This window comes from Clarias gariepinus, chromosome 7 (genome assembly GCF_024256425.1).
Source record: "Clarias gariepinus isolate MV-2021 ecotype Netherlands chromosome 7, CGAR_prim_01v2, whole genome shotgun sequence".
NCBI classification, from domain to species: Eukaryota; Metazoa; Chordata; class Actinopteri; order Siluriformes; family Clariidae; genus Clarias; species Clarias gariepinus.
In genome coordinates this window covers 34,176,997-34,204,261 of record NC_071106.1, presented here as the reverse complement: position 1 = coordinate 34,204,261, position 27,265 = coordinate 34,176,997, and the positions used below count along the sequence as shown (strand labels likewise).

General features: G+C 40.4%; 1 protein-coding gene across 3 annotated transcripts in view; it reads left to right on the top strand.

Moving 5' to 3' along the window:
• The first annotated feature begins 2,270 nt into the window (after positions 1-2,270).
• The window catches only part of zgc:158464 (uncharacterized protein LOC791139 homolog), a 150,382-nt gene continuing 125,387 nt past the window's right edge, over positions 2,271-27,265 (top strand). For all 3 annotated transcript variants that reach the window (XM_053500468.1, XM_053500466.1, XM_053500467.1), the window contains exon 1: positions 2,271-3,022. In XM_053500468.1, coding sequence (XP_053356443.1) covers positions 2,495-3,022 — 528 coding nt within the window. In that variant the 5' untranslated portion in view covers positions 2,271-2,494. The remainder of the gene's footprint in view (positions 3,023-27,265) is intronic.

The window sequence follows — 27,265 nt, the reverse complement described above, 5'->3', positions numbered from 1 at the left end:
TATTTGGTCAGAAAAAAGCGTGATCATGTGCATCTGTATTTCTTTACCTATGTGACCAATTTTAATTATTTTTGCCCAGACCTCTCTCTATAGTAAGTTAAAATTAACTTAAATTCAGTTCACTATATTTCCTTTTTTGTGCATGTATACTATACTACACAATCCTAAACCCTATATATATTTATAAAAAAAATAATAATAAAGGAAAAAAAAATCAAGAGACATCATGAATTAGTTGCTAATGTTTTAACTTCTTTATAACAGAAACTGCGCAGTGGCTGGGGTTTGGGCATCGGGCAGAAACTGAAATCTGGCCTTTCACATGGGATGGTAGAAACCCCCGGAGCCACTAATGCCCTCCGAGACATGCATTTAGGTACATGTTGCATAGACACTACATCCATCCATCTAGGAACCTCTGTAGTCCAACTAGGGACCATAAAGGCAAATGGTGACTAATGGAAGCCAGTGGCGACCATTGTATTTATTCCTATTTGTATGATCACGGTAGAATCTCAGGTCAACACTTACACACACATTAACACACTACTGGAAATTTTGAAATAAATCAGCACTAGACATTTTTAAATCAGCATATTTTTGGACTGTGGGAGGAAACCCACCAAGCACAGGGAGAACATGCAAACTCCATGCACAGACCCAACGCGGGAATTAAACCCAGGACCTGAAAGTGCAAGGCAACAGTGTTAACCACTTAGCCACCGTACCACCATATATACACTATATAGCCAAAAGCATTGGCCAAACCTGTTGTTTATTGAATTCAGGTGTTTTAATCAGGCCTCTTATCCCCAGTGAAAGGCAATCTTAATGCTACAGTATACAACAACATCTTGGACAATGCTAAGCTTCAGACTTTCTGGCGACAGTTTGTGGAAGGCAATTTATTATTATTATTATTATTATTATTCCAATAATATTTAATAATAATGATGATGCCCCAGTATACAAAGCAAGGACCCTAAGGACATGGTTTGATGAGTTCAGTGTGGAAGAACTTGACTGGCCCACACAGAGCCCTGACGTCACCCTCATTGAGAACCTTTGGGATGAGCTGGAACGGAAATTGCAAGTCAGGCCTTCTCATCCAACATCAGTGCCTGACCTCATAAATTCTCTACAGAACGAATGGGCACAAATTCCCACAGAAACTCTCCAAGATCTTGTGGATAACCGTATGAGAAGAGTGGAAGCTGTTATAGCTGCAGTATATGTATTTGGATACAATGTCATTGCAGGTTTGGCCAAATACTTTTCCATATAGTGTACCTAGAAAAAATTGCGGTTAAGCATGAGAGACGAATTGCTTTGGATGTGCATGCTGCATCAAAAAAGCACCAAAGCATGCTTCGATTTAAACTCAAAATGAAGCCAATTTTAACATTTATGATCTAGAAAGTTTCAAATAGGGAGGATAACACAGTGTATTAACGTCTGTATACAACAGTGTGTACAGATTTTACACACTGTTGTATACACAGATTTTAAGGTGTTTTGATGAAACAGCATAACGACAATATGTGCCACCTAAACAAGACGTTTTTTTCTTTTTTTTTCTCTCTTGTTAATTAAACCCAATGCCTTGGTGGTTGGCACTGTTGCCTTGCACCACCAGGGGCTGGGTTCGATTCCCACCTCGTGGTCTGTGTGCCTGGAGTTTGATGTTCTCCCCGGGCTTGGTGGGCTTCCTCCAGGTATTCCGGTTTCCTCCCACCGTCCAAACCCATGCAGATTAGACTAACTGGCGTACCCAAATCGCATGAGTGCGCGTTCGAGTATGTGTGTTCGAGCCCTGTGATGGATTGACACCAGGGTGTACCCCGCCTCTTCCTTTAAGTCTCCTGGGATAGTGGGATAGGCTCTAGCACTCGGCCATGACCCTTTAAAGCGGTATAGACGATGAGAGAGTGAGTTAATCAGAGGTCGGATTAACCCCTCCTGCTATAGCGCACTGCACAGACAGGCGGAGATGTCGAGCTCCATTCACAAAGCACACGCAGGGTTGCCAGATCGAACATTATTTTACACTTGTTTTTTTCTTCTTCTGCATATATCTGGGATAAGCGATTCGAACTAAACAAAAACTGGTGATGAACTACACTGTTTTAGAGTTTGGCTATAGATTGTCTGAATATGTGACAGAATTAGAATCAATCTGGCACCTTTGTTGGAACACCTGGCAACCCTAGCGCGCAGGGGAAAAACGTGGGCTGAGCGCTCGGGGACGCGCTTCCACTTACTCACACACACACACACACACACACACACTGGTGGAGTTTCCAGCACACATCCGAAAGTGATCGCGGGTCCGAAACAGGCGCGTTAAGCTTGTATTCCGAGTGTTTTTTTGTTTAGTTGAGTTTAGTTGAGTTGCACGGAGACTCCACCGGAGGAACCACGGAGGACGAGGAGGAGGAAACCCGGAGCGGAAACCTCGGCGTGTCGGAGCGGTGAGCGATGCGCTGGCACCACCATGGCCAAATGGTTCAAGGAGCACCTGGGATTCAAGAGCGCCAAAGCGTCGCCGCCGGCGCCCCCGAGACCGGACTACCGGCACTGTCACGCGGCCGCGGCGGCGGCGGCGTACCAGCACGCGGGCAGCGGCACGGGCGGCGCGGGATACCCGAGCCCGGCGCAGCCGGATATCCTCGCCGCGTACAAACTCCAGAAGGAGCTGGACTTCGAGGATCCGTACGCAGCCGGCGCCAACACGCCTTTCTCGGGCGCAGCGCTGTCCGAGGTGAAGTACGTCTCTCCCAAACACCGGCTTATCAAAGTGGAGACGCTGGAGAGGAGCCCGAGTGCTGGCGGCGGAGGAGGAGGTGGAGGTGGTGGTAGTAGTAGTAGTGGTAGTAGTGTTACTGCCGCTACTGGTACTACTGGTGGTGGTGGTACTGGTGGGAGTGGAAGCGGCAGCGGTGCCAACGCGAACCAGGCGGCTGCCGGGAACACGAGATCTCCCACGTCTCCAGCCGCCGAGCACGAGCCCAAACAGGACAAGGTGAGGGCTGCTTTTAACCTGTCCGCAACAGGTAGACTTCATCATCATCATCATCATCATCAAAAAAAAGAGACATAAATCACAATCAAAGGGAAAAGTTTTAAAAACAACAAAAAGTTAGAATAGAACCAGGGTTCTATAATAGTAGTAATAATAATAATAATAATAATAATAAATCACCTTCAGGGTCATGGGTTCGATTCCAGTCCTGGGTCTGTGTGCAGCGTGAACCAGGGTTTCCATCTCTTAAAAAGATAAAACCCAGATCATGGGTTGTGCGGCTCTGCTTCAGGGTTCCCACGTTACAACCACAGGGTTAAAGTTGATGTATCTGGCACACACAAGAGCAGGTTAAAGTGTATGACATATCTGTGAGATTATCATTTTAGGATTATTATTTATTACTGGTGCTTGGTGGTTTTTCTCTGTGTGCTCCGGTTTCCTCCCAGGGCATCAGTGGCTCATCTTTCCATGTGGAAGGCCCGGGTTAGATTCCCAAACCCCAATGCCCAAACAAACCCTAGCCACTGGATGCACTACCGGTCCCAAGCCCGGATAAAATGTGAGGGTTGTGTCAAGAAGGGGCGTAAAACCGGTGCCCAGTCGTGTTCGGATCGTGGCAATCCCATCGACAGGTGCAGCCGAAAGACTACAGCCTCCTACAGATTAGGTTAATTGCAATTCATGTGCGTGTGCTCTGCGACGGGTTTGACCCTGTCCAGGGTTTTCCCAGCCTCGTGCCCAAAGTCTCCTAGGCACAGAGTGTCCAGCCGCTCCCTCGTCACCCTGTACACTGGATAAAGCAGTATAGACATGACCGACTGAATGATAAATCACTAATTTAACTTAGATTTTAAATTCCAGGCTTTCTCTAAATTTTTTATTCCTTCACTTAAACAAACACATCAGAGGCAAGATGATGATGATATTTAATTCAACTTCTTGTTCTGATTTAATTGTTTATTGGTTTCAATCCAACCGACAAGTCAGGCTAGTAAATACATATAATAACAACTTAATAATGAATGCAATAATAATGAGCCCTTCTGGCTTAGGATTTCTAACTAACTAAAAATGAAAGAAAGAAAGAAAGAAAGAAAGAAAAAAACCCAGATCATCTTATGCGGCTCTGCTTCAGTGTTCTCGCTTTAAAGGCACAGATTTAAAGTTGACGTATCTGGCATCCACAAGTCAGTGGTTCCCAGGGCAGGTCATACTGTATAGTGTATCACATGTCTGTGAGATTATCATTTTATGATTATTATTATTTATTACTGGAGATAAGAGCGGACATCATCTTCAAATCTTGTAAACAGAGCCTGGGTCTGGAAATGCTGTTTGAAATTCATTCATTCGTTTATTCGATTACTTGTCATGCTACTTATCCGGTATAGAGTCACAGGGTGAACTCGGGGCACGAGGCACATCAATCAGCTAAAACATAATAAAGTGAAAAAAAAGAAACTTTATTAACCCTTAAGAACGTAAGTTATTATCAGCATTAGGCTGAAGGAGTAGAGGACGGAGTGTGTGCGATCCTGCTGCGCCGCACGTGGGATGCGTTGTCGAAACCTGCAGAACGAGTTGCGTTATCTCGTTTCTCAGCATGGGTTAGTGTCAAGCTTTGGCAGAGCCTTCGTAGCTTGACGTCCACATGTGACAGCATGGGGTTTATTCATAATCATAATCAAAACCGGAGTGTAAACTGAACAGAAATGTTTGAATTTAATGTTAAACTAATGATTTTTTTTTCTGTTTTTCAATTCTTTTTTGTTTTAATGCTCCCGTCATGTCTCAGCACTTGACTCACTTCTGTTGTTGCTTAAGACTTGTTATCCCACTAATCCAACACCAGAACAGGGAACAGATCCCATACACACACACACACACACACACACTCATACGTTTATTCAGTTACGTCACGTTGAAGGTGTTCGACCGCGTTCGGAAAACAGCCAGGAATGTTTGAGTTGTGCAAACTGTGTTACTGATCACAGACTTCCTCTTCCTCTCAATCATACCTGCCGCACCTCTCTGCAAGGTGTGGCGCTTACACAAATACACACACACACACACACACATGGCAAGCCTCTGAGGTGAAATGAGTACAGTGTTTCTCAATCCTGCTTGTCTACTACACATGCTCGTGTAACTTGTAGTGTGTGTGTGTGTGTGTGTGTGTGTGTGTGTTTTCTTTTTTTCTCCAACACACCCAAAAGAATGAATCAACTTTCCTCCGGCAAGAGGAACACCAGGAGGAATAAAGAATAGTAATTTAAAAGCAAGTAATAGTAAAAGCAAAAGTAATTTTGAGAAATATTAACTTTAGATGTAGCGCAGCATGGTCGGTCGAACGCTCGATTTTGATTGGTCAGAGTCTGACGCTCTCTATATTATTATGCGAGTTTTAATTTGGCTATAGTAATGATTTGTTTTTTTTGAAAACTTTATTCGGTTTGTGCTGTGGAGCATGTTGGGTTACGGGTTGCATCGTTTCTATAGCGATGGTGGATTTCCTGTAAGCACAATCACTAACCCTCCTCCTATGTCATCCTATGTCAGCTTTGGGGCCGGTACATGGCAGAGTGATGATGTTTAGGCCATCGGGTTAAGAGCCTTATGCATAGCACTGGCAAACAGGAGGGGAATCCAACACGATGCAGGTGTGTGTTCTCATACATGGAGGGGTGTTGTGATGCTGACGCCTGATTAGAAGCGGTTTCTTCGATATTTTTAAATATCTGATGATGTAAGTTCGAACAGGTTATCATGTCTCTGTTAGTTTACTGAATGTCTTATTAAAAGTCAGAGAGAGAGTCTAGCTTCGCCCTTTTTAATGCCACATGAAAAATGAAAGAGAGGAGCATGAACAGGACAAGACATTTGTTTTTTTTTGTGAATGATTTCTATACTTTCACGAGGGAATCTCGGTACAACATTATCATGATACATTGGTGCTGATTCGATTTGTATTGTGATTTTTTTGTTGTTGCGATTTTATAACTATCCAGATTCAATATAAATCAAATAATTTACACCTACCACACAGGATGTTGTACTGGCTGCCTATGGTAATAGTTTATAGTGCGCTACCTATGGGATTATAGAGGAACTGCATCATATTAATTCAATTCAATTAAATTTTATTTGTATAGCGCTCTTAGCAATTTTCATTGCCGCAAAGCAGCTTTACATAGTCAAAAGAATTATTTAGGTTTGTATGAAATGTGAATTTGTATGAATCAAAATGGTCAGTTTGTCCCTTTTACCCTATTACTACCATAAATCCAGACATTTATTCATCTTCTATATCGCTTATCCTGTACAAGGTTGCAGCGGCCTGGAACGGGGGTGGGGTAACCTGTGGACAAGGTGGTTATATACAGTATTGGAGGGACCAAACACACACCCCTGGGAACACCAGTTAACAGTTAATCTGCATGTCTCTGGATTATGGAAGGAGACCAGAGTACCCTGGCGAAACTCACCAAGCGTAGGGAGAACATGCAAACTCTATGCACGCGGACCCGAGGCGGGAATCGAACCCTGAACCCTGGAGGTGTCAGGCCACAGTGCTAACCACTAAGCCATTGTGCCATTTCTAATATACATTAAAGGCTAAACAGTTTTTACGAAGTGAAAAAGAAATCTAATTTTGGGCTAGGTTGTTGAAACAATAGTAAAGAAAGATAGAGATGTGCTTGTTGTGGTGGTTGGAATTCAAAGCCGTACGGCAACAGATCGAATGGCAGGTAGCACAAACAACAGTGGGAAAGTAACCTGACTCCACTGGTGCATGGCTGCAACGTACATCGACGGTTGGTTTTTTAAGGAACAAAGACCAGATTTTGCTTTTAATTGAGGATTCTAAAACAGAGAAATGTCCATCACAGTTTCCTGTCCATCAACGTATTTGCTTTCACCTGAGTTGACCACTTTAGATAAACGGTTTTTACATCTTGGCTCGAGGTATTTTCTCCCCGGCTACCCTTGTTGACCATCTTTGATTGATGGTGTTGACAATGAAATAATGATTGGATTAAATACAAAACAGTCACAATACAGTTACAATAATGCAGTGGATCTACTGATACTGAGCCCAAGGGGTTTGGAGAACTTTATCATAATAATCTAATCGAATCCGAAATGGAGTTAAATTAATCGTGGACACCATGCCTGAAGGGGTTATCACTTCTGAGCCACTATCTAGGGGTGTTAAGATTTCAGGGTTAATTGTGTGGTATAATGGTGCATTTGCAGATATTTTTTTCACCATCAGCTTGTGTGTTTTTATAAATGGCCAATTCATGCCTTAATATTTCTAGCCTAGGCATTCATGCCATAAACATTCCCTACCAGTTAACACCCCTAGCCCTTATTATAATAGTCCAGCTAATTTATTTTCGTTAGCAACGCAGTAGAAGCTTCTAATTTCACACCCGGAATTACAGCGCAACAGATTGCACATGCAGCTCTAACGCTCCTTGTTACGGCTGAGGTTGGAGGTGATTAAATGACATTCCCGGCAACTCTCCAGTGTGTTGTAGCGCATGGACATCGTGCAGCATTTGTCTTCGCCTCCCTAAGGCACGCAGTCTGCTGTTATGCGTGTCTATTCAGTGTGGTGACGGACGTGAAGGATTTTAATCATACCCTATCAGCATTTTCCAGAACTACATGCAATATCACTGATTTATTTATTTTTTCGTTCTTTTAGAATAGGGTGTATAAATAATAAAGTGTGGTGGTATACTGTTGTAAAGATACCGCACAGGAAGGAAATCTGAATTGGTTATATTGTTTAGTCATAGAGGCCTTGTGATGAAAGGGTGAAACTCAACCCATTTTTTTTTTTTTAACAGGCTTTGGCCTGAGACACAAGCTCAAGGGCTCTTGTTTATCTCTGAGTCTCTGAAACATTTAGGACTTCCCCTGGTTTTGGTGCAGGACAACTGGTCTGAGCCATTTAAATCATGTTTTTTATGTGAAAAGAACACCAAAATGAAGTAAACCTGTGGACGCTGGTGGGCAGGAAAGTGCTCAGAACATATTGGACACAATTTGAGCCATTGGAGGGAATGTCTGATTTTGAGACTTGATATCATCCATGTAATAGGTGAAGGTACAGGGCTTTAATGAGAGGGTTTTGATGGTGGTAAATGAACAATTCCTCAGAATTTTCATGTGCGCATTATGTTTATTAACCTCTTTAGAAAGCAATCAAAGGTTTAATCTCCCTGGGGCTTTTAGGGGAAAACATACTCGACAAAGAGACTAACACAAGGCAGCACACATGTGTCTTATCACCATGTTCTGGCCTGTACTGCAGTTCTGTCTGAACACTGTGATATTGGTTAGTTTAGTTTAGAAATTTGGTGTACCGTTCCAACCCAACGTTAGGAAATGACTGTGTGTAATTAATATCCGGATCTTGTCTCTCGATAAGTGGAATCCAGCTGTTTTTGGATGACAGAAATGCCTGAGCCCTGGAACGAGTCTGGGAATGTTGTGTTTGTTGGTGAACGTTGTTATTAACGCTTACGTTGAACCGGAGAGGCCAGTTTACCCTGATCAGTAAATTATATGGTAGTGTACGTTGGGCATGCATTTGAAAAGATTGTGAACTGTGTAGGAAGGAATTCCTGTAATTCAATAATAATAATAATAATAATAATAGCAGTAGAAAAACAGCACCAATCAGCCATAACAGTGTGATCACTGACTGGTTACCTGAACAACACAGATCACCAACTTCACACCATCAAACTGGTGTTAGGACTATAGACACCCAAGGCTCACCCATGCCCATGGGGACCAAAGGCCAGCATGTCCAGTCCCATACCAAGCCAGACCATTGCAGCACAAATCATAGACAAAAAAGTAAACTGTGGCCAAGAAATAAAGACACCAGTGCACAACAGCATGCCAATAAAGCATAAAAAAAACAAATCTAATTTAAAAATCATCTATACCGCTTTATCCTGTATTCAGGGTCACAGGGGGCCTGAGGCTTATTCCAGGAGTTTTGGGGCATGAGGTGGGGTACACCCTGGACGCTGTGCCAATCCATCGTAGGGCACAAATACATACGCACACTCACACACTCATTCACACAGTACGGACAATTTGGGAACCCCAGTTAGCCCAGTCTGCACTGCTAAGCCAGCTGTTAGAAACCTTCAAGTTTTTCAAGCAGTGAGTTGATGCTACTGCAGTCATGCTCCCTGTAGGTTCTAGCCTGTTGACATGGCTTTGAGGGGACACTGGGTTGGAGTCTGCCGCAAATTTTAGCCAAATAGTACCAAAACCAGTGAATTTATCTTTAGGGCTTTCTTGGATATTAGGAATGTCAGAATCAATCATTGTTACATTAGCCAGTATAAACAAGGAAATGGAAGTTATGGCACACCTAAATAATGATGAGTCATGTTTGGCTGGCGTTCCTGAGAGACAAAGACATTCATTCTTTGGACACTGCGAAAGGGGCCAATTGATAATTAAAGTACTTCACTAGTGGTTGCTAATTATATAAGCGTTTACCTAATGCTCAGCATGCCGATAGCTTTGTCCATTTCGTACAACAGTGAGCTTAAAAACAACAGCTTGCATTTATTTCTTTTAAAAGCGCTTTTAAAAGGTCGAACGGCTAACGGGAAGCTTGTCGGATGTGATGGCAGGATTTGAGGTGGAAATGAAGCGGTATAGTATTGTTATTGCCAGCATTAGCATTCGTAATGCATGGCGTGGCACACAGACTTAACAGTTCAGCATGGTTTAGGCCTCAGCTCTTGGCATTATTACTCTTAATGTGTTTTGGTTTATAACAATCAGGCCTTCCTGACTGACTGAGTTTAGTAGATTATCAATTAGCATCGTGCTGTAGTGCTAATTAACACCACCGCACCCCCAGTGCATGCACACACACACGCACACACACACACACACACACACTACTTTCTTCACTCTCAGCACAAAGTGCTCAAGGACTTCTCAAAGTGAATTAGTCAAACATAAACAGCAGATAATGGAAGCAAACAAACTTCACAAAGCACACACACACACACACACACACACACACACACACACACATATTCACACACCGCCTGACCTTGCACATGAACACTACATTGTTTACATTTTTGTCTGCCAGGTGTGATTGTGTGTTTACCTCATTTGGCAGTTCAGTTGTACCAATTCCAATTTTCAGGCTCCTTTATTATTCAGATAGAATTAATGATCAGATCTCTATAATCATGCAGGCTAGCATTAGTTTGCATACTTTTTATTTAGAGGAATCATTTTAGGTTTTTTACAACTGTAAATGTTCAGAAGCCCAAAATGAACGTATCAAGACATTACAGGAACTCTATGTTGGCTAATGCTAACAACCAACCAAACGTTTAAATAAGTTTAAACTGACAGCTTAAAAACTTGACACATGAAATAAGGATTTTAAATAGTATTTAATAGAAAAGTGAGTTCTAGAAAAGTTTGATGCCTCAACAACATCATAGCTTAAAATGTTTGTCCCCATTTTATTTTTTTTTAGCACGTCTTTGGTTAGCATTCAGGCTATTACTCGCATTCTGCTAGAATGTCACAAGGTATAAATATAAATATTCCCTGGTCAGAATAAGGACCTAAAAAATCTTGAAAAGGCCTAAAAAATAAGCAAGACATGCCTTTGCCATGACACTCAAAATTGAGCTCAGGTGCATCCTGTTTCCACTGATCATCCTTGAGATGTTTCTACAACTTGATTGGAGTCCACCTGTGTTAAATTTACTCGATTGGGCATGATTTGGAAAGACACACACCTGTCTAATTAACGTCCCACAGTTAACAGTGCGTGTCAGAGCACAAACCAAGTCATGAAGTCCAAGGAATTGTCTGTAGAAATTGTCTTCTAGAAGAAGAAACCTTCCAAAGGAGCAAACATCTTGTAGCATTATACTCAAAAAGACTTGAGGCTGTAATTGGTGCCAAAGTGGCTTCAACAAAAAAAAATGTTTCAGGTGCCTTTTAGCAAACTCCAGGTGCCTGTCATGTGCCTTTTACTGAGGAGTGGTTTTCGTCTGGCCACTCTACCATACAGGCCTGATTGGTGGAATGATGCAGAGATGGTTGTTCTTCTGGAAGCTCCTCCACTGTCCACAGAGAAATTCTGGACCTCAAACTGACCATGGAGATCTTGGTCTCCTCCCTGACCAAGGCCCTTCTCCCCTGATCGTTCAGTTTGGCCAGGTGGCCCGCTCTAGGAAGAGTCCTGGTAGTTCAAACTTCTTCCATTTACGGATGATGGAGGCCAATGTTCTAATTGGGACCTTCAATGCTGCAGAAAATTTTCTGTGCCTTTTCCCATATCTGTGCCTCGATACAATACTGTCTCGAGGTCCACAGACAATTCCTTGGACTTTATGGCTGGGTTTGTGCGTAATCCATTTTGGAAACATGTTAAACCTAGTACATATTTAGATCTTATGAGCTGAAAAGCTTTCGCTATGCATGTTATGGGCTCTACTCAACAGGAAATCAGTTACTTTGGGTTGTTGGCAAAACACACCCAATGGAATTTTATATACTTCTCCTAGGGGTCTATACAATTGCCACCAAACCGAGCCAATGTCATCAAAAGACATTGAGGATGCAAAATTATACACAGGGATTTTTGATATATTTTTGATATCTTTGATTGATTGATTGCTACTGAATAATGTAAAAAAAAAAGAAGTCCCATCCAAACATTACTTCATTTGTGTGTTGTTTCATAACAATAAATCACTGTCATTATTTGGATTGCTTGTGCCGATCCCCAGTTGAAACTACAGTAATGCTAACTATGCGGTGTGGATTCAAAGTTCACATTAGCATTTGGGGTTTAGATCAATATTTATAAAGTCAATATTTATATAGAGCAAACGCCACGGAGTTCCCTGGCTGATTAGCCTTGAAGATGTGTCTGCTTTACCGATCTTCTGGAAAGACCAGTGAAGCCCTGACATAAAGGGTGGATCCAACTGTCTAACACTGGCTGAATATACTGTATGTAGATGCGTCTTCCAGCCTCGTGGGAGTTGCACCAGTTCTAATCAGCGGAAACCTAAAGCTGACATAGGCATTTTTATAGGAATGGATTGATTCTTATTAAAACCAAACAGAAAAATATAAAATTAAAAATATATAATAGAACTTCAAGTATATGGCACATGTCCAAAAGCCCTGGAGTGGATGCTATTCTGTTGTTAAACTAATTATATTTGATGATCCACTATGTGACTAATAAACAAAGACATGCCATAACTTTGTAAGCTTTGGGGTAACGTAGGTTGATTGCATAGTCAGCTACAGCTTTACATTTTTTAATATCCTTGCCTTGAAGGTGTGTTAATGACAGACCTAAGTTTTGCAATCTCTCGGGCATGTTGCGGGATTCTTACCTAAATATATTTTCTTGAAAACGTCTTTCTGTCTACCTGTAAGTGAGGCGTTTCAGTGGCATTTTTTGGAATTAATACATTTTTCCATGTTCTCTTTTATGCCTCCCTTAGACAGAGCTGTTAGGTCAGAATGGGATAAATTTAGATGATAGTTTAACAAAAGAAAGACAACAGAAATGATCAATAACTGTATTTGGAACCTGGGTGTTTTAAATGACAGAAAAGGAACGTTTACATGTAAAAATGCAGACGTAACCTTAGGAGAACAATTATAAGATCTATTTTTTTCGATTTGCATGTATCATAACCAGGTTCTACATATTGTATCATATAAATTCAAAACGTGAAACACAAGAAAAATGGTTACAAAAGAAAAGATTTCAGGATTTATTCTTGGCTTCACCTTGAAAAATATAAAAATACACGCTTCACTCATCCAAACATCAGCTTCCACTGTCACCAAGACACGACAGTGCATTTCGCCAGGGTTAATGTAACCATAATGTAACCTTCATGACCATCATACACTTATCATGAAAGGCAAGTATAGTCGGGGTATTACAAACAGCCTGTGACTGTGAAGTGTCCCCCCAAGTCCTGCGAGTTTAAAGACACGATAAACAGTATGCAAAATCGTACATTTTGATGTGGTAACCATCTTTTGCATAAAACAACAGGATCCAGGGAACAATACAGGAATTGGTTAAGGTTATCAGAGGATTTACATATTAACTGATGCAGCAATCAGACTTCAGTTGGGCTGCCCGAAGACTTATTTGAATGGCAAGTGTAAATGCTTGTTGTTAAACTCTTCTCCAGATACACGATTCCTAGTGCTACACGTACTTAATCGCATTAATATTGCAAAATCAGACTGTGAACAAATGCAATTATCTTAAATCTTAAAAGGCTCCAATTTTTTTTTCAATCAGGAATTTATATAGAAAAGTCAGTAATTTAAGTGTTTGTTATTTTCTTTAAAGAGTTAAATACATATAGGCTATATATACTGTTAATAAGATCATTTATGCCATTACTTGGTGTTAGCTTAGATACATTTAATAGCGTATCAAAGTTTAAATCGCAATATGTATCTAAAGATTTTTTTTTTTTTTTATCAGATCATGCATCCATAATGTTTGCAAGAAAAGGTCATAATATACAGATCATCATCATATTAACTGGTCAATCAGTATGACGTTAAACATTTATAGTATTTATAGTATTATGCCATTTATTACACAAGCATTACCCAATTAATAATACTACTAGTAGGTTTCAGACTGCAGGCTAGACGTTTGGCTAGACGTTCAAACCGAAATGCATGTTTCCTGTATTGACTAGCTACGGACGGATATTCATATCATAATGACTAGCTTCATTATGGTTCGAGCACAGGCTTTAAAGTGCAACGACGTTACCCATAATGCTGTTAGTTTAGGCGGCTCGGGTACAGTTTGCCAGATGGTCCACATAAACACATTTAACCTGATCTGAGTTTTCAACTAGCAATTGTTTTGTCGATTTTTTGGGGGGAAGAAGTCTCCAGTGCAAAGGCTCTTACAAACAAAGGTGAAGCTAAAACTTTAGGAAAAGTTTTCTTACACTACAAAAACTTCAGGACCTTTCCGGGTCTTGGGGACATTATGAGCTGCAATTTTTCTTTGTATTAGCTTCAAGTGATGGGGGAGGGGGAAAACGATCCGGTTAGGTAAGGACTATTTATAGCTGCTATTGTACAAGTCATAATGGAAAATTGCGACTTATAATAAAAAGGAATAAAACTTTTCCTAAAATTATTGCTGCATTACTGAGCTTCATCGCTGTATGCCAGGATGCATTCTTAACCTAATTAAAATCTTAATTCGATGCCCTATGCATTTCCAAAGATATATACGATTTAAAGGTCCGTCAACTCTATTTTATGATTGTTTGAAACTGAAAACCTTTTGGCTAACCGTGCATCCGGTTTTATCAGCGGCTATGGCAACAGTGTGCTGTGATGAGGGAGTTTTTTTGTTGCCGTGTGAGTACAACTTCTTTGTGAGAAAAGTAATTGAATGCGTGTCAAAGGAAGACACAAGAATGACGGCTTTCACTAGTAGACCGAACGATTGCACGCATTTTCTCAAATATTTCAGGAATCCGTGACTGTTTTGTTAGACAAGATGGTTGACATTTGCACCACGGCGGGGAAAACAAAACTCCGAGTACTCCTATGTACGCTTTTGTACGAGGCGCGTTTTTCGTAATTCACGCTCATCCTTCCTGGAAGTGTCAGCGCAGTTAAACGAGGGAGAAAACTCCCCCTTTGGATGACCACGAGTCAGGAGTAACTGCGGTTTGGTTTCACAGGAACGCTCGAAATTCTGAGCTAAAATAGCTCCATTCATAAGCTTGCTGAGGTTCAGTATGACGCCACCCAGTTTAAATACTACCAGGCCCTTGCCAGCACTGTGGCGAGGAATGTGTTCTGGGGAAGGTCATGAGAGATTGGGATGTTTTACCAGGCGTGAGCTCGATAACTAAATTTAGAGGGTTTGCACAGTTGTCCCTGAAGCACCTGCGTCTAAACATGATCCAGGTTAAATGGAGCTAAACTGCGGTCTTTCTGCTTTACCAGATTAAAGGCTCCACTAGGACTCCTGTTTAGTCAATGAGAGATCTGCTCAGGCTTTTTCGGAGCGGTGTGTGTATGTGTGTGCAGTGAGACAGGGAAGAGCAAATAATCTAAGCACCAGGACTTCAGTTCAAGCTTGAAGGTGCGTCCCTGTCCAGATAATAGAAAATAAAGAAAACTGCTGGAAAATGGAAAAGACAGCGGGCGGAGTATGGAAACGGGAGGTATTTTTAACCGCTTCTCTGGAAACATGGAGCCTGGCTTTATCTCCCAGCAGTTATGCAATTGACTTGTGTATCTCATAGGAGGAGCTATGCTGAGTCAGGGTTTTGGTTGATAAAAAAAAAAAAAAGGCTCTGACCTGTACTTTTAGCCTGGATAGGTGCCTCGTTGTGCAGTTCTATATTTAGGCTGAACATCAGAATTTATTTTAAGGCTACACGTCGTTCCGGCATTGTTACAATACCAACCTTTCTCTTATACGTGGATATTTTTTTTTTTTTTTGCATGATCAAGGCCACATACTGTAGTACTGTACATCATAAAAAAAGTACTCCAGCTTTTTTTCTTTTTTCTTTTTTCCTTTTTGAACTCATGTTTCTGCCGGGGGCGGATGAAGTAAACTAGGCGTCGTTTTGCTTTCAGTTGCTGGAAATAAAGGCCAAGAGGGTTTAGCTCCAGGATTACGGAAGCGCTCTTATCCTGACAGGAAGTGTTTACGGCTAGCTGACATTCCCTTTTGGCTGTGAGAGTCTGTTCCTTCCAAACGAATTAGACGGGGAGTGGCGATCTCCCGCCCCGATCCACTGTCAGCATCTTTGCTTTGACATCTGGTACTTCAGCTAAATCAGAGTCCAATCTCAAGTGCTTCAGGCTACACTTCAGTTTACTAAAGTAGTGTGTACCACTGGCTGAGATGCAGAAAGTCCACTTGATTTGATGTGAGCTTCGATCAGCTTTGATGTAGCCGTGGCATTAAGGTGCTGGATGGACTTGGGCAAAAGCGTACGACAGATTTAGAAATTTTCAGAAAAAAAGGAAATAGTAGGTAAGTTAAAAGGATTGTAATGTAGGATAAATTAGGAATCATATATTAAATATCTAATCATGTAAAACATTGTCAACATTCCAGTGATATGAATGATAACTTGAAGTGATATTAGATTTGCTGTAAAATTATCACCAAGAAAGTCATTATGTCTGTTAGTGTGGAGTGAAAAGCACTGTGGTGTTGGTTATTAGATAATTATTAGATGCTGCCTGCCAATATGTGAATAGTTAAAAGCCAAACCACCTTTAGGCCAAAACTCGCGGTGAATCATGATGATACTTACGGCCACCGCGTGAGTGGTGAGATTGTATGATTAGTTAACAGATTATGGGCCAAACTTCGCTGAGTGATGATGGTAGAATAATTATAAAGGTGTAATTAGTGTAAAAAGTGTAATTAGTTTCATACACTACAAATTATTATTATTATTATTATTATTATTATTAATAATAATAATAATAATAATAATAAAAAGATTATGGAGTCATTGTGGCGATACATGTATTGACACACAAAAGAATTGTGATCCATAACCATCAAAATTTTTTTTTTTCTAATAGAAAAAAAGGGTAGAGATAGATAGGAACAGATTCATAAATATTGGGACAACGATATATTTCTGGGGCGTTTGACCTGTGTACATCAACAGTGAGCATCTGAGCAAAGTTAAGACTTTTAGCTTTAGTTCAAGGAGTTTGACAAAAGTCTTGCATTTTCATACACACACACACACACACACACACACACACACCTATTTTAAGTGTCCATCTTGATTGTTTTCATAAATTCACTGTGGTGGTTTTCGTAGGCTGCATGCCAAAAAAAAACATACACCCTTATCCTTGTTCCAATATTTATGAATACGTTAGATTGATTTATGAAATATCGATTTCCTTAACCTTGCTTTCCCTTTTCTATTTTTCGACCCACGAGCACGTGCTTCTATGCACTCTTTCACCTCTGGGGCTAACTGAGGTCACGCCATTTCCTCCTGCAATCAAGAGATCCGCACAGTAACCTCGAGCCATCCCCTTTCTTTTTTCTCATACGCTCTCTTGTTGTTGTTCACGTCCCTGAGACATAACGAGGAAGCCTGTTGAAAATAAATCAAATTAAGGGATGTAGAGTGTAAGAGCTATTCTACTGAGTTACTCCTTTAGCACGGAGACACAGCAAAGGAAATGGAAGTCAGCCATGCATGACTCACAAATAATGTTTAACCGCTTTGGTTAATCTGGATGTTCAGTATTTACCCATGTATACCCGTACTGGTGGTATTTTTATTGCTTTGAGACCTCTCCCAACCCTAACCTCTCCAGTCAGGTCTCCGTTTCTCAAAAATTCCAACTTTAAAATCTATCCGAGAGAGAAGGACAGAACGGAGGAGTGAGGAAATTGGATTTTGTCAAGCGTGTCCCTTAGTGCTTAATCTTGAATGTCTGTGGTGTATTAAAAGTGCTGTAATCTGCAATACAGTCAATAGAAAGTGGTGAGTCGTGTTGGCGAGGGCAAAGAGGTGCTCGAATGCCCCGGATAATAAAAGTCTTGGGAGAAGTGATGTAAAAGTGGCTTGGAGTTGTGAACGAGAGTAAATTTGACCTTGTGTGCCACTCTTGGGACATATGGAGACTTAAGACAATTTTAAGAAAATTCCTCTTATTGTGGCAGAATTATGGGAATACATTTAACAAAAAAAAAAGAAGGGATTTTTCTTAAAGCTTGGGTCATCAATCTCATGTTCTCTCAAGATCTGTCAAGATTTTCTCCAGTTTCCTCCCCCAAAAAATGCCGGAAGGTGAAATAACTTCAGATGTGTAAATAATTCCATGAATTCCCAAGTGCATGGTGACCTGCTATGGACTGGAATCCAATCCGGCATGTATTCCCACTTCACTCTCAGTGTTCCTGGTTTGAACTCTGGATCCACCAGGACAGAGCGTCCCTGTTCAGCTTCAGTAGATCCCCAATGTTTCAGAACCCAGCTGCTAAAATAAATATAAGAAAGCGACCAATTCGAATTCATCTGCAGAGGGTAAATAATTTGTTCGTTCAATTTCCAGTTGATTCACAGCAGATAAATAAGTCATTCTTTTATTTATTTTCTCATTCATAAGGAAGAGATGAATAATGTGATTCCTTGATTTATAATTTATTCCTGTTTTCTTTCATTTGTGCCCACTTATTATGATAAATTTCCTTGATTTATCCAATAAATTAGTGCAAAATATTTTAAATATCTCTTTTTCCGAGCGCCAAAAGTTCGGAAACCTATACCTACTAAATTATCTTGTTACATCGCAAAAAAAATAGGATTTTCCAATTTAAAATAAGTTTTGTTTTTTTTTTTGCATATTTGCCACACTTACAAATATGCCACAGTTGATACAACGAATGTTAATAATACACAAAGGTAACCCAAGTAAATATGAAATGCAATTTTTAAATGATTTTTCCATTTTTTGGAAATTTTCCTGCCACACCCAGGCCTGATTACTGCCAGGCCAGTTGAATCAAGAAATCACTTAAATAGAACCTGTCTGACAAAGTGAGGCACGCTAAAAAGGTGTCACATCATGCCGCGATCTAAAGAAAGTCAAGAAAAGATGAGAAAAGTCTCATCTCTCAAGTAATTGACGTGTATCAGTCTGGAAAGGGTTACAAAGCCATTTCTAAGGCGTTGGGACTCAGGTAAAACAAAACTTGGAACAGTGATGAATCCTCCCAAGAGGGACCGGCCTACCATAATCACTACAAGAGCAGAATGACAACTCATCTAGGACCTCATAAAAGAACCCAGAACAACATCTAAAGAACGGCAGGACTCATGATTCAACAATAAAAAAAGAGACTGGGCAGGAATGGCATTCTTAGGAGAGTTCCAAGGCAAAAAGCCACGGCTGACCATTCATACTCGAAAAAACTCTCCAATGCGGCTGATTTAAAACAATTCTGAAGGGAAGAGTGGAACAAAATTCTTCCACAGCATTGTGAAAGACTCACTGCCAGTTATCGCAAACGTTGTTGCCCCTAAAAGTGGCACAAGCAGTTATGAGGTTTTGGGGGCAATTACTTTTTCACATAGGGCCAGGCAGGTTTGAACAGCTTTTTTCTATTAATAAATAAAATCATGGTTTAAAAGGAGCATTTTGTAATAAACCATCAGAGGACGTTGGACTTGAAAACATTGATGCAACTTTGAAAATTTAATTTTGCCACCAAAACATATAAATAAAAAAGGGCATGCATGTCAACATCCAATGGAAGTAATCTAATTTTGGAAACATTTTGGCTTGTGCAGTTGACTTTGTTTTTGAGATCCATGGCCAATGCAGTAGAGCTGTGCAATTGAATTGATGTTTTTTTTACTTGGTTCAATAAAAATGAATCATGCCATTTTTGATCCAGAATCATTTAAAACGTTTAAACTTTTGTAAACTTACGAATGTTAAGTCCTCTAAATAATAATTTTATACCTCAGCAAGAAATATAGCTCCTCGAGACACATCAGACAAGGAACCTTTTTTAATGCTTTTGAAATTAATTAAATTGAAAATCTCAACGGCATAAAATCAAACCCAAATTGATGGTCTACCTGAGATTCACAGCTTTAGCAGTAAAGTATAATTTATACTCTCGGCCCCCTACAGTCAGCGCTAGCGATGACGAACCTAAAATGGAAACCAGCGTCAGTCAGCCAGCGTGAAAAGATTTCAGGCCTTCCTGTTGGTTTATAGCACATGATGGAGATAAAAGGTTCCTGCAACCGTTTTTTTCGTGTACGAGAGTGTGTCTTGTGTGTTTAATGCCTTCTCCACATGACATGAAGAGGGCCTGAGAGACCTGCTGTGAGAGAGCCTCTTCACATGCATACACACTCGTAAACCTGTAGTTTATGTTGCCTGAGACCTGACGCAGCACATAGTAAATTTGTTGACGTGAGATGACCCGGAGCATTGGGATGACACAGGCGGTGAGGACACGGCGAAGGAGATTAACGGCTCAATGCATCAGTTGTGTATCACTGTGTCTGTCAGAGGCCTGTGGTGAAACATCTTGCAAAAATTTGCACACTTGTGTTTTTGATTTTTTTTTACTTACTATTTTCATAACATCATTGTATTAAGCAACTAATTGTTAACTTTTAAATATTAGTGGTGCAACTAATCGGAGATGAACTGTGATCCGTGCAGTTGTCTCCCAACGGTTCCCAGTGTAAACTGTGGCTAAATTGCGAAGGGTAACCATCACAGCGTGAAATAAAATTATACTGCCACTATATGGCGTTATACTCGGACCCGTTCTAGAGCGAGTCCCAATTGCACAAATTATATTTTCACTTCCTCAAATTCTCTCAGAGGTACACTAATTAATTACATTTTGACTTGCTCCCGCCCACACATTGTGCAGGACCAGGTTACCAGATTACACTAAAAAATCCACCTGTGCAGCTCTGAAAGTCCACCCACTCCAATAAAAACCAGGTCCCGTTATAACATCTGTACCAGAGCTCACACTATAAGCTCAATTGTTTATGCACATACTTCATTTCATTAAAATTAGCAATATAATAAAAAATAAAATAATAAATAGGGGAGAGATACCCCGATTATCTTCTCAGCTGTCCTCACTATCCGCTGTAGGGTCTTGCGGTCTGATATGGCACAATTCCCAAACCAGTCAGTGATGCAGCTGCTCAATATGCTCTTGATTTTCCCTCTATAGAAGGTGGTGAGGATTGGTGGTGGAAGCTGGGCCCTCCTCAGCCTTCTCAGAAAGAAAAGACGTTGAGCGGAGAGTGATCGCTCCATGTCCTCCTGAAGTCAACAACCATCTCTTTTGTCTTATCGACGTTCAGAGACAGGCTGTTGTCCTTACACCAGTCTGTTAGCCTTTGCACTTCCTCTCTGTATGCTGACTCGTCGCTCTTGCTGATGAGACCCACCACGGTCGTGTCATCAGCAAACTTGATGATCTGATTGGAGCTGTGTGTCGCTACACAATCATGAGTCAGCAGTGTGAACAGCAGGGGACTGAGTACACAGCCTTGGGGGGCCCAGTACTCAGTCTGGTGGTTCTGGAGGTGCAGTTTCTGATCTGTACTGACTGAGGCCTTTTGGTCAGAAAGTCCAGGATCCAGTTACAAAGGGAGGTGTTCAGGCCCAACAGGCTCAGCTTCCCAATCAGGTGTTGGGGGATGATTGTATTGAATGCTGAACTGAAATCTATATACAGCATTCTAACATAAGTGTCCTTCCTGTTAAGATGCATCAGTGCCAGTTGGAGTGTGGTGGAGATGGCGTTGTCTGTCGAACGGTTTGAATAATACGCAAACTGCAGTGGGTCTAGTGAGGGAGCAGCAGGGTCTGGATGTGTTGCATATCCCAGTTAGAAGGCTGGGGTCTGAGCGCAGTTAACCCACAGCCTTAACGGACTGAGCCATCACTGCCCTATGATCCGAATCATTGGCTTTGTGATCAATTGTACCCATACAAGCTACCCTTTGATTGGCAGGCGCCATCGCTAGGAATAATATAGTGTAAAATTCTCATTGCAAAGCAACCTAGCCTAAAAACACTATGGCTATAGGGCATTAACTCTTAATGAGGATGAAAATTAAAGGAATAATGCTGTATAATAAGTGTCATTCATGGCAACTAACCATGGAACCCACCCATAAGAAACTTTACTATGGCATGCCATAATATATTTTTGTTGTACTTCAACCATTACAAAGATAGGGAAGGTACCGTGGCACTGCATTAGATATCGTTTTAGTACTATGGTATAAAACACTGTACTTTAATGAATATCATGGTAGGTACTTTGGTGTGTTCCAAAATACCTTAATGAACACCGTGGGGTACCTCATGTTTGAACATATTGTACTATGGTACAGTAAAAATTATCTCATGGTGGAGAAAAGAAAACTCATCCTTGGCAGTTTTTTAACCTTGAGCTGTAGCGTTTGCCGATGATCACGTGCTCCCGTGAGAGGGGTCGGGGGGGGGGGGGGGAAACACATTTCAACTCATTTCGCCGAGCTGACGGCGAACATTTTAAACACAATGTCATAGCTTTACCTCTGTGTATCACTTACACTTAAACCTATCAGCTGAGTGTGCCTTTATTGCTAAATTGCCTTCTCTAAACTGCTGCAGTTAGCGCTTTTTTTCACCTCCGCTTCTCTCTCTCCTTTTTTATTTTTTTAACTTTTAATGCTGAAATGTCCAGCTGAAGCATTTTTTTGGTCTTATTTATTCTTATTTCAAACCAAGCTGTTTTCTTGGTCATTAATACCAATTTAATAAAATATTAAAAAAGATGCAAATGGAAGCGGATAATTAGATTAGCCACCTTGCCGGGTTTCTTTGCGGCCACTTTGACAGCGGAATTAATTCTTCCGCCAGCTGCCGCTCTCTTTCCTGTCTCGATTAAATTAGCGATGCAAATTTTTTAAGATACATCGCATTAAAAAAATGTGCCTTCTAGGTGACCCTTATGGAAATGACTCTGTTTCCTGTGATTATAGTGACTGAGTGATTCAGTTAAATTTCATATGAACTGCAATGCAGGAAAACCAACTACGGCTAACTAGCCTCTTACCGCTTACCTCTTACCATGTCAAGGAACAAATTTGTCTGTTAGCAAAAAAAAGTATTCTTTAGGTAATTGTAAATGTAATACCTACCTGAACAGGCTTTTATTGAGAATTTTTCATGAAAAATAATTTTTGTTATTGGGTTCGTTAAAAATGACCTTATTTAGAAAACACATTCAATGTAAAGGCATTTATGAGACATTTTCTTTATGTTTTTCCCAAATTATTACTTGCATTTGCATACATTTTTTTAGATGTTTTTTACAAGGGGTGTTCAAGTCATACCAGGACTTTTCATTGTGCAAAATAACAGAACACAGTTATAAGAGTTAAAAACTTATTTTATTTCTTTATATAATCTCCTTCTACACTCATACACTTATCCCACAATTTTACTAGAGCTTGGATACCAGCAAGGTACAGTAGAATGTTTTCGCAGACATGTTCGGACTGCCTTCTTACGTCCAAAACTGTAGCCTCCCAGGAACTTGGGCTTTTATGGCCCACACATTTGAAAATGGCTTGGAGCGAGGTCAGGACCGTACGGTGGGTGCGGCAGTAACTCCCAGCTGAGTTCCTGTAACGTGCAAGTGGTTTTCGTGAATGGTTGTGTGTACGGTTCCCACAGACAGATGTTTGTTTTTTTTTTGCAAAAAGTTATCCATCGATTTTCGGGGATCAAAACGCAGACCAAAAAAAAAAAGTTTTAATGGTTGTAGGTTTAACTTTTGAGTTTGTGTGTTTGATTGATGAAAGGTTTTCTGTGTGTTTTGTAAACTGTTACTGGTTCTGTCCTCCTTAGTGATATCTTGAATACCTGAAATCTTATTTTGAATCCTTATAAGCAGTCATGAGGTCGGCAGGTTTGGAGACAAGTTTTAGGCAAATACTGTGTGCTGTCATGTTCTGTGAAGACAGCAGAGCTACCGAACAGTCTCATACAGACCCAGCTTGAATAAGCAATGTGAAATGCGTTTGTGCTTGGTTTTACGCCAACGTCAAAAACAAAAAAGGTTTTCTTCCTCGGAGAGCAGGTTAGCACACAGAGACGGTTTCGAGTCACGATCTCGATCGCACTTCTGTCCTTCAGCGTGCATTTATGGAGTGTGAGGTGACGTTGGGTCGTTTCTGCTCTCGCTCTTTGATCCCTCACTTTTTCACCAAAACATACTTTTGTTAAAAAAGTTTTAGTTTTTCTTCCTTCCTTTCAAGTCTCCTTTTTTCTTTTAGTCTCTCTTTCTTTCTCTATATCTCTGTATGTATTTTGAAGGCTGGTGGACAGGAAACGGCACGTATAGAGACGAGAAATTGATACAGGGGATAACGTTTTTCAATGCACTACTTATGCCGTAGGCTACACATTATTGATCTCCTAATAAAATGTCTATTACATTCAACGCTAGATTCATTTCACAAACAATATTATGAGCGCGATCTATTTTAAATAGCCATCCGGGTGGAGCACGAACGTCAGATTTGTTCTGCGTTCTTTCTTTTCATGCATTATTCGTGCAAAACAGAAACAGCTTCGAGATTTTATTTAAAAAAACAGTTTTTAGCTTTTAGAAACCGCAGTCAGAAGTCAGGGCACGATGCCAGGAACTATTTCAAATTCAGTTGTTGGGAAAGACGATGATATTTACTCTGAAGGATCTTAGAGAAAAAAGAATTACATGAATAGTGCTACAGGGTTCCTTGGTTTGCTTTTTGGGAAGGAACCAGTTTACAGTATGAACAGCCATTCAGAGAAGACGGCTGGTATCACTATATCAATTTTATGTCCGATGTGAGCGGCATGTGCTCGATTTAAAACTTTGTGTATATATCGAAACAGCTACTGTAGCTAATTATCTTGATTTGCATTATAGGGTCATGAATCACCAGGGACCACCTGATACAATATTATCACGATACCTAGGTGCTGATTATATTTATACTGCGATTCTGTAAGTATCACGGGTTTAGATATATCCCATTTCAGGGGCCTCCAAGTGGAGCAACGGTAATCAGCCTGCTCTATCATCTGGAGATCATAAGTTTAAATCCCAGGTGATGCTGTCAAAAATCCTATTGTCATATTAAATTTTTTCTGATTTTGTTACAATTTTAAGACCTTGAAACCTAAAAAAAAAAAAATCATAACTCAAAAGATTTATACCTTAGCTTTATACAACACGAGTACGAGGAATTAAATGTAGCTCATTTATGTTACTTATAACATAAATTTTCAATCAAACAAAACGTTTTATTTTTACTGAATAGAATGTGTCTGTTATGTCATCCGCCATAATTGTTATTTCTAAACAAACTTATACTTACAATTCTTTCTTACCACATGTGATACCAATGTGTAAATAGTTCATAGTGCGCCACCTGTAACAGCAGTGTTTTACTGCCTCAGACACTTCCAAAGACTCAAATCTCAACTTTGTAATGAGTGCGTTAATTGGTGTGCTGGTGAACTGTCCACAAATTTTGTGTATTTAAATTCAACACGTCTACATGATTATATTGGTGGTAGGCAAATGAGTCTTATGTAGAATTGTAGTCACAATAATGAGTACAGTAAATAAATTAAATGTTTTACATTTTTAATTACTTTTGGCTCACAATTTCGGATAAATACAGTCCTCTGTCCTATTACATTACTGTTTCTATACTGTTTATGTAAAAGATAAGAAGGAAATATGGATATAACTGAATATTCCTGAACAGCAAGGTACAAACAGAAGGTGCACTATTTTTTCCTCAGAAAAGTTCAGAAGAAGTTCAGCCTGTGGGTCAAGATTCTGTGGGATGCTACAGAAAAACACAACCTGGATTTTTGTTTTTTATCATACAGGTGCGAGTGAGTGGACAGATAGAAAGCTTGATAGAAAAAAAAAATATATTTTTTTGTTGTCTCTATTAACTGCTAAGTAAATTTCCCAGTCAAGGTTGGATAAAGTAGGATGGTGGCTTGTTTATACAAATGTGAGTCAAAAATAAACTGTATCCTTGCTGTAAAATTTATTTAAATGAACTTTTTTTAAATGACGTAATTTTTAGACATAATCTACAAGAAACTTTCGTATTCCCTCATAAAAAAAAAGTCTTAGGTTGAGCTCGAGCCATGAATGCAGGGGACCATGAAATGAACATCTCCAATGAACCGTACACAAAGTATTCGATACATAATGGCACCTGGTACTAATAACAGCACCCTAAACCCCATACACCCCCCCCCCCCCCCCCCACCAAAAAAAAAAAAAAAACTCTTTCGTGCAAATCACGAGTTGGGTATCCATTTGTACAATTGAACTAATGTAAAACCATCACACCTGTGACTGGGGAGGCAGTATCCTGGAACGGAAAGCTCAGATGAGAACCGGAGTGCAGATAATTTTTGACTCACCCTCATATTCTGGGAAATACAACCAACCGAATCACTTTGGGCAGGCTAAAAATTCTAATTGGGCAATTGCTCAAGTTGAGGATAATTGTAAATTATGGTGGTTGGATTTCTTGTAAAAAAAAAAATTAAAATAAAATGAAAGTCCCCGGTTTCCGCCGCACCCATTTTTTGGGTGTAAACCGGGTTTAAATACACTGATTTAGAGCGCCGAACAGATGCAGGAGCAGATAGCGGCGCTGTCTCCCAGCCCTATTTAGGATTTTTCTTTTTTATTTTGATAAATTCAGTTTAACAATGTGTTTAAATAAAAGACAATAAAGCATTTATTCAGACTCAGATGTCCAGATGTGGCTGTGTATTGTATAATTCATCTCAAAGCCCTGTCTTTTGTGATCTTATTCAGTGGAGTGTTAAGCTATTACTGAGAGGGCGTATAAGGATTTTGTTATGGCTGGTGACCCCTGTGTTGCGTCTCGCATGGCTCTCGGCTCACTCGTTAGCCACGATGGCAATTTTTTTAGCCGCGTTAGAAGCGAAAGCGCAGCAGCAGCAGGAGAAAGCTCCCCTTCTTTGAAATGTGCCCTAATCCAATCGAGCCGCTAAGCCTTCAGTCGTATTAGGTTATCAGCGGCAGAAATCCCTCTTTGCTCAAGACATAAATCACAAGCGTCAGCTCTCCTACCCCCTACTCTCTCCTTCTCTCAGTTTTCTACAGTTTCCTGCCTTTTTTTTTTTGACACACGGCTTCAATATTAGTCTCAGTGGGAGGAATGTCAGCCCACGACATCTCCCAGAGCAAGGCTCTCCAGGAAACGCAAAGCAAGAGTCTGTAGTCATTCGAAACTTTGGGAAAGCTTTCACATTTAAAGCTGCGAGGAAACGGATGAGAGGATATTCATCACGGCTCTCAGACTGACTGTGTGGCTTTCAATAGGGCGTGATAACGGAACGTCAGCTGTGAAATAGCGCTTCATTTACAGTACGTAGGCCTGAAAACCAGACACGAGTCACATGATTCCCCCATGACTTCATTTTTATACTGTTCCCCTTTTTTCTTCACTGTTCTTGGTTCTCACGATGTTAATTGCTTTGCATTTTCTCCCAGTTAAGATATTTTAATATTTCCTTATTTTACAGCAATAA